Here is a 12,500-nt window from a genome sequence, read left to right as displayed (position 1 = left end):
TGTGAGAGAACCTTCACCGGTCACGAGGACTGCGTGAGGGGGCTGGCGGTGATCAGCGATATCGAGTTCTTCTCTTGCAGCAACGACGCCAGCATCAGAAGGTGGATGGTGTCGGGCGAATGTGTCCACATCTATTCCAGCCACACCGACTACATCTACAGCCTCGCCGTCTTCCCCAACAGCAAGGATTTTGTCAGCACCGGAGAGGACAGGACTTTGAAGATATGGAGGAAGGGAGAATGCTCTCAGACCATTCGTCTGCCTGCCCAGTCCGTGTGGTGCTGTTGCCTCCTGCCCAACGGCGACATAGCCGTCGGAGCCAGCGACGGTACTATCCGTGTGTTCACGGAGGCTGAGGATCGCATGGCCAGTCCAGAGGACCTCCAGGCCTTTGAGGATGAGCTCTCCAAAGCCACCATCTACCCCAAGACGGATGACCTCGGAGACATCAAGTTTGGGGACCTTCCTGGAAGGGAACACCTCGATGAGCCGGGGAATCGTGACGGACAGACACGGATGATTAAAGATGGACAGAAGGTAGTGGCGTACCAGTGGAGTGTCAGCGATGACCGCTGGATGAAAATCGGAGATGTGATCAGAGGCTTCAACCAGTCGACATCCAAGAGGGTGATGTACGAGGGAAAGGAGTATGACTATGTCTTAACCGTTGACGTGGATGAAGGCAGGCCGCCCACGAAGCTGCCTTACAACGTGTCAGAGGACCCCTGGCTGACGGCACACAACTTCTTGCAGAAGAATGACCTCAGCCCCATTTACCTCGACCAGGTTGCCAATTTCATAATCGAGAACACCAAAGGACATGTGGTCGGCCCAGGTGGTGACCCGTTCACTGGATCAGCAGGTCCCTATGTCCCCGGAGCAGCCGATGGTACGACAGGCTTTGGAGCTGATCCCTTGACAGGCTCTGGCCGCTACATCCCAGGGTCAGATGCCACGACAGGCGCTCCAGGAGGTGTGGCAGATGCCTTCACAGGTGGACGTGCCTACTCCTCAGCAGCCGTCAGGCAGACCGCAGCCAACATCTACTTCCCCAACACGGATGCTGTGACCTTTGAGCAAGCCAATGCCATGCAGATCATTGCCAAGCTGAAGGAGCTGAACATCAGAGCCCCCCAGGAGCACAAGCTATCTGAAGAGGTTCTGGAGAGCCTGGACAGGCTGCTGGTGAGCGTCTGTGGGACCGGCTCCTCCGAGCAGCCCCCGAACCTCCAGCAGATCAACCTGCTCTGGAAGGCCTCTCACTGGCCGGAAGACATCGTGTTCCCTGTCCTGGACATCATGAGGCTGGCAGTACGCCACCCGCAGGTGAACGGGGGCCTGTGCGGAGAGGAGGAGGGAGTCCAGCTGTGCAATCACCTGCTGAACCTGATGAGGCCCGAGGGGCGTCCGGCCAACCAGATGCTGGTGCTGCGGACGCTGTGTAACTGCTTCAGCGGGCGGCAGGGGAGAGCCCTCCTCCTGGCCCAGCGAGAGACGGTGCTGTCGCGTGCCGTCGACCTGGCCTCCTCCGTCTGCAACAAGAACATCCACATCGCCTTGGCCACTCTGGTCCTCAACTACGCCGGCTGCCTGCATGGCTGCTCCAACCTGGAGGCCAAGGCCCAGTGCCTGTCCGTGGCCAGCACCGCCCTGGAGTCTGTGCAGGACAAGGAGGCTGTGTTCAGGCTCCTGGTGGCCCTGGGCACCACTCTGGCCTCGGACCACACAGCCCAGGACCTGGCCCGCTCCCTCGGGCTCAACTCCCAGATTTCCAAGTACTCGTCCGTGTCAGAACCAGCCAAGGTGGGCCAGTGTTGCCAGCTGGTTTTAAAAGAACTACAATGATGTCCGTGTCAGAACCAGCCAAGGTGGGCAAGTGTTGCCAGCTGGTTTTAAAAGAACTACAATGATGTCCGTGTCAGAACCAGCCAAGGTGGGCAAGTGTTGCCAGCTGGTTTTAAAAGAACTACAATGATGTGAATGATTAGGAACACGAACACTACTTCTTCCTCAGTGGTTTTCAAAGTTTGGGCCACTAGGGGGCATCAGCAAATTAATGGAAAATGGAAAAAAAGAGAGAAGGAAATGAATCAGTTATATTTGTAATACATAAATACAATACATAAAATAAAAAATAATATAATACCTAAATTAACATTCTATAATTATGTACTGTATTAATTAACAAATATAAATACCGGTAAATATTTTCTTTCCGCATTGCTTCCAGTATTTTTTAACATGACTTTCTAATTGCCTGCCAGTCAAAATAGTCACATTCATTGTCATGTAATAAAAGCAAGGAAATATATTCAAAGTTGTATGGGTGTGATTTTTGACATTTGATCAATGGTTTTCTAAATACATTTTGCAATGGGGGGTCCTGCGGCTAAAGGCTAATGCATCAAAAGTGCTTTATGACATCACTGATGATGTCACAATGTCTATGACATCAGCGATTTATGACAATACTGATGATGTCACTCAAAGTAATTGTGATGCCATCACTGATGTCATCAGTCATAATCAGTGCAACTCACTGATGACACTCGAGCCATTGTGACATCACTGATGATGAGACATCACTTTTGATGTCACAATGTCTATGTGAGTGTGAAGGCCTAAAATACAGAAAATATCGCTGTAGCGCACCCCATTTTTTCGCAAAACACAATCTAGTCTATGACATCACTGATGGACAGCTTTTGCATCCTCAGTTGAAGTGACATCATCAGTCACCACCTATGTCCACCGGCCAGGGCACATCATCAGTGGGTATGACATCAGTCACAACCGGAGTTGAAGGATTTCAAGATGATTTTTTAATCTGAGACCCTGTTTACACGGCGACGCTCCCTGCATAAAACGGCAAACTTTTTTAGCGTTAGTGTCTTCCTTTTACACGGTGACGGTGTTATTGGAGGGTGAAAACGCCAAAATCTGAAAACAGGTCCCAGAGTGGAATTCTTGAAAACGCTGCCCCTTACTGTCGCCTGTAAAGTGGAGAAACAATGTTCAGGTGATGACACAGCCCCCCTTCACCATGTTACACAATGGTAGGCAATAGGAACATTGAACTAGCCCAATACAGCCTTATGGCACAGGCATAATGAGTCACATTGACATTCAACAAACGTGATAAAGATTTGCTAAAAACACAATCTGCGTTAAGTGCCCCCTACTAACGTCACACACAGCCTATTAATCACTGTCTCCCGCATTGAATAATTGACAACAACTCACTGTCTGCGATGCATTTCCTCAAGTGAAGTCCCAATTGTGCTCAGCTCTTTTTTATGTTGCTTTACTGGGTTTTTATTCGGTAATCCATGATGAGCATGATCTGGAGCAGTTTATTAGGCTACCATTTGGGACTTCTGTGTCAGACGCGTGGAAAATGAATTTAAAAACTTTAATCACAAAGCTAAATCAAGCCCATTAGAAACAGACAGAATAGGGGAAGCTAGGTGTTTTTACCTTCAAAATAAAAGCCCTATTTTATAACTGGGCAAATAAAAATCAGGGTCGTCGACTCACTGCCTGTTAAAATTGACTTTTAGTTGTCTGTGTTCTATATGTCTTCTGTGTATTTCGGATCACACACAAAAAACGTTGCGACATGCATCAATAAGACTATTAGTTTATTTAATTACCATTATTGTGAAGGTTTTAACCAGAAGTTTCAATGTTATTCTGGCTCACTTGACGCTTTTGCGGCTTCAGTCAGCCTGACAGTCTGCACGCAAATCCTTATCACACCAGCTGTGTGTAAATGCGAAATAAAAGGTGAGGACGCAACGCTAGTTTGCCGTTTTATGCAGAGACGGTTGTCGTCTAAACATGGCCTAAATCAGTCATTTGTTCAGCATCATTTTGGAATTGTCTGTGTCCATATAAAGTGACATTCTAGGGAAATGTAAAACAGAAAAGATGTGAAAAGAAAAGGGGAAGAACTGTGCGGTAACAGTATTAAGTTTCTATGGCTTCTATGTGGGTCGTGGATCTGACCTACCAGAAATGAGCACAAAACCTATTTTCAGTGACTTCTCAGTTGAAGAATGCAAGAACTAAAACAGCACCTGGTTCTTCCTGAGTTCCTGATGAAGAGGGATCAGAGCAAGGTAGTGATAGAGGAGGAGGTCAAGAGATAGATAGGCCCAATGATCACAGCAGAGACATCAAGAGAGACAAGGGGCAGATGAAAGACTGATGGACATGTTAGCTAAAGATAGATACTGTAGACCTACTGTACTGTATAGATGGATGTTAGGCTAAAGGTGGAGGATGGAGAGAGAGGTGGAGAGAGAGAGTGAGAGAACAGATAGAGAGATAGATGGGCTGTCTGTAGAGAGAGGTGGAGAGAGAAAGGTGTTCCAGCTAACATGACTCATGTCACATTGATCTCTCTGTTAGCCAGCAAGCTACAGCACAAGTGTGTGGGAGTGTGTGTGTGTGTGTGTGTGTGTGTGTGTGTGTGTGTGTGTGTGTGTGTGTGTGTGTGTGTGTGTGTGTGGGAGTGTGTGGGAGTGTGTGTGTGTGTGTGTGTGTGTGTGTGGGGGAGTGGGAGTGTGTGTGTGTGGGGGGGGGGGGGGGGAGGGGTTAGTGTGATGTCACCCCTTGGTTTATGGACTCCTGTGTTGACACCTTGTAGCCATCTTGGTTCTTGTGCAGTAAACCATGCCAGGCCGGGGCGTTCCCACAGAGTCGCACCGCCGCGACGCTATGGGCCGTGATCGCTGGAGCTGCACGATCAATGGACAGGCGACCTGCCAATCACGCCCCAGAATAGTCTTTTTTTATCGTCTATCTTACTCTAAACAGATGAGTTATACCCGCCCGCTCCCCGGCACACTTTCACTAGCTAATTTGACTTTTTCAAACGGTTTCGGTCTCTATAGCCAGGCTGTAAACATGTTTATTTCTGCTGTTAACTCAGGCATTTTAACATGGGGGTGGATGGGGAATGACTCCCTTTTGCAGCCGGCCTCAAGTGGCCATTGGAGGAACTGCCATTTTTGGCACTTTCACATTGGCGTCACCTTTACAAGCCTTAACTTCTCTCTTGGTGTGTGATGTATTTAAACGTGTTTGTGGCTTAGTTGTATAGAAGGAGAGAGAGAGAGTGAGATAGTGTGTGTGTGTGTGTGTGTGTGTGTGTGAGAGAGAGAGAGAGAGAGAGACATCATGGAAAAACACTGCACCTGTAGCCGTGCTGAGGGACTTAGCGTAAGAGGATGAAGCCTCTAGCTGCTTGTGTGACTGAATGAGAGAAATGTATTTGATTATATTATTATATATATTATATGAAAGTGCTTTAAGGCTAAAGTCTCTGAGAGATAGTAGACTAGTGTACACTCGTCTTATCAACCATCAATATTTAATGGCCTGGGCTTTGATTTGATTTGTTTTCACACATTTCTGTCCCCTCTCCCTCCAGCATATCTTTATTATTCTATGTGGGGAAAACCTCAATGATTGAAATCGTGAGCAGAGCTCTCCTTTGTAAGAACAGTAGTTCTGGAGTGGAGGTAAACAGAAGAAGATTGAGGTTTTAGTGTCTCTAGTTCACTAATATAAATGCTTTATTGCATAGAGAGCATTAGAAATATACATGTTTTATAACATCCTGCAAGACCAGAGAGCCTCTTATTTCTATTCATCCTACATCTGTACTACCTGAGCACACAGAATATTCTGTGTGCGTATGGCTTTACTTTCTGACTCTTAATATTGCCATAGTGAATGTGAACAGGGCGCTCCTGGCTCCTGGGGGGGATGAAGACGGGGAACAAAAACGACATCTTTGAGCACATGGAGACGAAAGTGTCCAAAAGGCACAGGAAGTGCACAAGACATGAAAAATAAAGTGTCACTGATGAAGAACTATTCTTGCCTTGCACCTTGATTGAGGGTCTAATAAAAACATGGTGGCACAGGGCTCGTTAGCAAAAAAGAATCAAATGCATCCTGGTTGCTACAGATTTGAATGTAAACCTTCATTAGTTGCCATGTGCAGCACTACAGATGTCACTCGTTTAATTTGTCTGCTGTATCGCTGTGTTACTACGGTAAACGTGGCGTAAACGTGTTACTACGGTAATGAGGCGTAAACGTGTAGGCTGCAGTTGATAACAGTGGACAGTAGGTAGCAGCAGCGTGCTGACAGGATTTCTAGGTAATACACCCTCTGACCACAATGTGGGTTGCAATGGCAGAGTAGCGCTGTCCGTATTTCCACTCGGTGACTCCACAGGAAGTGAAGAAAGTGCAGATGAATATCTGACTGACTGCAGTTAGCCCTGTATAGCTTCTTAGTATAGCTTAGTATAGCTAAGAAGCTGTATAGCTTCTTAGCTTACTCAATGTACTCATTTGACATTGACGCATTTAGCTGACAGTTACCCAGAGTCACTTACAATGACTGCAGCAGTAGAAGTTGTTCCTCACCGACCCAACATTACAAGCAGCCAATAGTAGGAAGTGTGATCAGTGTCCTGACAGGATTCCTGTGAGCACACAATGATCTGATGAGAGAAACGTGCTGACTAAGAACATGTCGAGGAGCAAGATATGTGAGACGAGTAGAATTCACAGGATCGAAGTTGACACGAGATACTCAGTTTGGATTTTTTTTTTTTATTGATTGATATGTCAGTAATTGATTGATAATTTATCTGAACAAATAAACACATTTTTCGACGTCCAGCTTGTTACTCTTAACTGAACAGAGCTGCTCTCCCAGACCTTTAAACTGTGTCTGTGTCTCTGCTTCCTGTAGATCTGCTCCCAGCTGAGCGAGCGACTGGAGAAGCAACAAACGGCCACCCGAGGAGAACTGGATAAAATCAGGGTGAGTTTTACACACACACACGTAAACACACACACACACACACACACACACACACAAACGTAAACACACACACACACACACACACACACACACACACACACACACACACACACACACACAAACGTAAACACACACACCCACACACAAGTCTGAAAACAGTGCTGTGAGCACTGTGAGATAGACTATTTTATTCTGATGAGACGTGCTGTCTGCCCGGGTCTATTTGTGTGGGTACACAGTGTGTCTGTGGCTGCTTGCTCAAACGCCCAGTAATAAATAGCTCATCACATATAAGAATACCTGAAAACGGCTTCCTGACTATCACAGATGGCAAAGCTAACTGCACCAGAAATACCTACAGTACCTGAAACAGAGCTAGCCACACAATGACAGTGCCTCATACAGATGTTTACATGTTGGTTAAAGACCTCCTCCACTCTTTATGTGTTGTTCTTCTTGTTCCTTCAGTTTCATGTCTGAGCTTCACTGTGCAGAGTTTGACACTAGAAGCTGTTTCCACATTCATCTGCTGAAGGTGGAACGCTTCTCTGTGCTCACTGAAAAGGACATTTCCTACAAGCAGGATTGGTGACATCACAAATACTTAGAGCCAATCCCTGTCCAGCATTCAGCAGTTAAACTAGAAAAAAAGAAGAAAAGGCATATTTACAGATTCTGGATTTTTGTTCTAATGAGGGAGAGGGAGGGGGAGTCATTTTAAGGATTATTATAAATAATTAAACTTTTTGTGTGTGTGGAAAAACCATATCAGACAAATGAATAGTCAAAGTAGCGTATTTTATATACATCTTAAAATATGAATGTAAAACTTTTTTGTCTGGTTAGGATTCAGGGTCTACATACCCTGGTAATGCGTGTGTTTTTTTTTCCTTGGTTGAAACTAAAGAGTTGTCCTTGATATTTCCTCTTCCTCTCTGGCGCTGCTGCTGTTTCCCTCTAACGTTGTTTCTCCCTCTTCCTCGCTCGCCTCCGGGTCTCAATTGGGAGGCTGAGAGAAATGAAATGCAGTGATTGTTTCAACAAATAGGGCCGAGCCGGCTGCTCGGGCGGAGATTGCTGTAAGCGTGTCAGTGCTTACCTTGTGTTTTTCTCTAACCTTGTCTCCCCCCCATCTCTCTCTCTCTCTCTCTCTCTCTCTCTCTCTCCCCCCCATCCCTCCCTCTCTCTCTCTCTCTCTCTCTCTCTCTCTGTCTCTCTCCCCCCCATCCCTCCCTCTCTCTCTCTCTCTCTCTCTCTCTCTCTCTCTCTCTCTCTCTCTCTCTTCTCTCTCTCGTTGTTCTGCTCCAGTCCAAAGTGGAAGGCTGTGAGAAGTGCAGCGGCCTTTTCAACAAGGAGGGCCGTGTGCGGGCTGCGGTGAGCACAGCGCCCCCTGGGGGTCCCGAGGAGGACGAGGAGAAGGAGGGTCTGAAGAACCAGCTGAGGGAGATGGAGCTGGAACTGGCCCAGACCAAACTACAGCTGGTGGAGGCCGAGTGCAAAATCCAGGTACGCACACTGACTGACACAAGTCACACTGCAGAGTGGGTGAAAGCTGAGTCCTGTACACACACACACACACACACACACACACACACACACACACACACACACACACACACACATATTATAATGCAGTCATATAGTGTCAATGATTGGACAGTGAATTGTCATTGCTTTAATGTCATTTAACATGAAGGCCAATAAAGATCTACAGTAGGATCAGATAAGAGTCTAGTTTGGACACATATTCAAGTTTTGATGTTGATCCACAAAGGCAAGTTCAGGTGAGCAGGACCGCAAGATGTAGTTATGGACATAATCACTGTTTACTGACAAATTGGTTACAGATCAATAAGCTAACTCAATGTAAAAAAATGTAACTTTATGATATTCTGCAACAAAAATAAATCTTATGCAAAAGAAGAAGCCAAAATATCAATTGACGGAACTGAAATCCTTCTCAAGTATCACACACCACATTTTTGGGTGTTGTTTTGGATGAAGGTCTAAATTGGAAGAATCATGTTAATCAAGTTTGCAAAAGATCAATGAAGATGCTTGGCATACTGAAAAAGGTTTGTCCCCTGATCAATCCCTCTGCTCACTTGACTTTGTATTATAGTTTTCTATTTCCATATATGAATTACTGCAATATTGTCTGGTCTGTAATTTATCCAACTTACCTCAACAAATTACTGATAATCCAGAAAAGATTCTTAAGAACGATCTCTCTGTCTAGTAGACACGAACCATCTGCACCTCTTTTTTATGAAATATTCAATATTACCCGGCATTCACAAACTTAATGTTTTTCACTCATGCTTGTTTGTGCATACGTTTATCAACAGTAAACAAGATCTTCAAGTCACCTTTCATAATTTCTTTATTTTTTCATCTGATTTTCATTCATATTCAACCAGGCATAGTGGCAATCTTCATTTACCTTTCTGTCGAACATCTGGTCATCAATTTAATATCACATCTAGAGGTCCAAGACTTTGGAATGATTTGGACGTGTCTCTGAGGTCCACATTATCTTTCACATCCTTCAAAAAGTTATTGAAAAAACATCTTATCGTGTCTTAACCTTCAATGTCATTATCTTCCATATTATGTAACCATGTTTTCTTTTATGTTGTTTATGTTTTTAGTTTTTCTATGTTGTAAATGTCTTTGTTTATCTTGTGTTTTACGTATCCACTGCAGTAGATGATGGGAGTGGAACTCTGTACAAGCCCTTTGGGCTTCGTTCCCTCCTTGCACTGTTTTTCTTTTTAAATTGTGCTAAATAAATCAAATCAAATCAAATCAAATCAACAGGTGCACAATGAATTTGACAAATGGTTTCAAAATAAAAAGTAGAAGTGCTCTACAAATGTAATGAAATAATAAAAAAATACAACATGAGTCACAAAAAAGTAGAGTAATATCAATATATAAGAAAATAAAAACAGTAAAAAACACAATATGCTACATTCAAAATGACACACCAAGGAAAACGTATCGAATGAAAACAGCACAGTCAATTATAAGAAGGCATTTTCAAAAAGACATGTTTAAAGAAGTGATTTGATATCATGTCAAAGGAGCAAGATTGTGTGTGATTAATCTTATGAATAATGTGTGATTAATCTTATGAATAGGCTGAATGCTGCAGAGAGAGGAAAGCTCTAGTGTTGAGGCTGATCCATCTCAGCTGTTCTCACCTGCTCTCCTCTCCTCTCAGGACCTGGAGCACCATCTGGGTCTGGCCCTCAACGAGGTGCAGGCCGCCAAGAAGACCTGGTTCAACCGAACGCTCAGCTCCATCAAGACCGTCACCGGGACCCAGGGCAAGGAGACCACCTAACCTGACAGCACCCAAACCCACCTACCCCCCAACCACCCACCCACCCACCGACACCCCCGTTTGACCCAGACCAAGACTGGTGCTCAGTGCAACTTCTCACGCCGAAAACCTCTCGACGCCTAACGTTTCCCCACCGGGTCGTAACCTTAACTTGAACCTTGACCTTTAAAATCCCAGGATGAGCATTACTACAGACTGTGTTACTCCTTTCTCCTTATCAAAAACCCCAAGTCCCTCGTGTCCTCCTGTCGTGTCCACGCCCACCGTCTCCCCTCCCGAACGACTAGAGCCGACCTCGCCGACGAGAAGGGGCTTGAAAATAGTGAGATGAAGTGAAGCGTTCCCACTTTCTCCCGGAGAAACGATGCGTGCTTCCACCCATCAGAGAAAAGTGTAAAAAAAAGAAAAAGAAATGGGAGATAAACGCTTTATTGATTTTTGTCTTTGTACTACTGATAAAGAAGCAAGGAAGGGAGGAAGGAAGGAAAAGAAGGAAGGGAGCGACTCCGAACTCTTAACTGTCGTGACGGCATCAAGAAGAAACACACTCATCCTTCCTACTGGCTAAAACAAAACAAAACCAGTCCCCGTCAACAAAACGTTGTTTAGGTACGCGAGAGAATAGAGGCGCCTTTTCAGAACTGAGCTTTTTCTAATTTACGTTGGAACAAATACCTTTCTTTTCTATGTATGTAATATGAATGTGCTTAATGTAAAGAGGGTGTGTGTGTGTGAGCGAGCATGTTTTTGTGTTGATTGGGAGGTGTGTGTGTGTGTGTGTGTGTGTGTGTGTGTGTGTGTGTGTGTGCGTGGGCATGGGCTAGACAGATTGAAAGAATGTGGTTGAGTCCACGAGTAACTGACGTTAAACTATGTTGTGTGCGTGCGTGCGTGCGTGTAAGTAAGAGGGAGACAGACAGAGTCCAAGGGAAAGTAAAAGCACTAAAGTAGGTTATGAGTGTGTGCATGCTTGCAAAGGGGGAAGAGTTTTTCCAAGTCGTCTAGTTTTCCTTTGATGTTGAAATGTATATATGAATGATGCTGAGGAAGAGGAGTTTGCTGACAAAGCCTTTGATCTAAAGGTTGAACGTGATGGTAGAGGATAGGAACGTGTCATTTACACTTACATGTTCAGCGACGGTAGCGTACCTGTCAAATTTCAAACATACAACATGCATGAGGTTTGTTTGATTTGGATCTCGCAGCACAATGAAACTTCAAGAATAGCTCCAAAACATGCAAACTTCTGCGTGCGATGCAGTAAAACAAACACACCCAATGTATTTTATTATTTATAGTAGCTGCTGTTACTGTTAGACTGTGGTCTAAGTCCGTTGTAAAGGCCCTCCTCGGTCGTGCTCTACAGAGTAGTGCATGTTCCAGCTAGGGGTGGGAATCAGAGTAACTCAAGATATGATGCTATCATCATTATGTTGCCCATGATAACGATGCTATCATGATACATGATACTCGATACCTTGCAAGACAATTCAATCTACGATACATCACAATAATCTGTGTCACCGAAGAGGGAAAATACCCCTCAAATGGCAACAAGCCGGAATGATATATTCACTGCATTGTGGTGTCCGTTTCACAAAACTGACTGCAACTTGTCCATCATTCCAATGTGAAGGAGCCATAAACTGGCCCAACTCCCAGAAAGCAGGTTCTGGCATTCAAATGCTTAAAAGGCAGGATGTCTCACTCAAATCTTTTCAATTTGTGCAAAATATGTTTACAGAAAACAAAACAAAACACACAAATCAATGCAAAAAAAAACACATTTCATTTCCGTGCTTAACGAGCATAACGATGTTTTATATGAGCCTGGACACATTTCACTGCCTGCCCTGTTGAAATAAAAATATCAATATTTGTCGCCACTGTATCAATAATGTATCACAAGAGTATCAAGTATCGTGATATGGCGCCAATGGTGTATTGATAACATATTGCAAGAGGAAGTATCGTGATATTTCGATATTTTGTCCCACCCCTATTATAGTAGCTGTTAGACCCTGGTCTAAGTCCTATTATAGTAGCTGTTAGACCCTGGTCTAAGTCCTATTATAGTAGCTGTTAGACCCTGGTCTAAGTCCTATTATAGTAGCTGTTAGACCCTGGTCTAAATCCGTTGTAGATGCCCTCGGTTGTGCGCTACAGACCTAACCCAGACAAGTGTAAGTAACACACACACACACACACACACACACACACACACACACAGTCATGTTTGATACATTACTTTGTTATGTGAGGTGATGGGACGTGTTTGTGTTTGTTTGCTGGCTCTGTTCT

General features: G+C 44.7%; 1 protein-coding gene and 1 pseudogene across 2 annotated transcripts in view; both read left to right on the top strand.

The window, feature by feature from the left end:
- The window catches only part of LOC310795782 (phospholipase A-2-activating protein pseudogene), a 2,391-nt pseudogene extending 546 nt beyond the window's left edge, over window positions 1-1,845 (top strand). The window contains exon 1 of the transcript in view: window positions 1-1,845. This exon is cut by the window's left edge and continues 546 nt beyond it. The product of the transcript in view is annotated as a phospholipase A-2-activating protein pseudogene (transcript).
- rabgap1 (RAB GTPase activating protein 1) overlaps window positions 1-12,500 on the top strand; it is a 149,679-nt gene that overhangs the window by 136,334 nt on the left and 845 nt on the right. Inside the window, 3 exon segments of the mRNA XM_083657855.1 lie at window positions 6,779-6,850; window positions 8,159-8,356; window positions 10,077-12,500. The exon segment at window positions 10,077-12,500 is cut by the window's right edge and continues 845 nt beyond it. Of these exon segments, the coding sequence (XP_083513981.1) occupies window positions 6,779-6,850; window positions 8,159-8,356; window positions 10,077-10,199 (393 nt within the window). The 3' untranslated portion in view covers window positions 10,200-12,500.

This window comes from Poromitra crassiceps (assembly GCF_964638095.1).
Source record: "Poromitra crassiceps genome assembly, chromosome: 21".
Taxonomy (NCBI): Eukaryota; Metazoa; Chordata; class Actinopteri; order Beryciformes; family Melamphaidae; genus Poromitra; species Poromitra crassiceps.
Note: the sequence above shows the minus strand (reverse complement) of the source record. Positions and strands in the feature narration are given on the sequence as shown.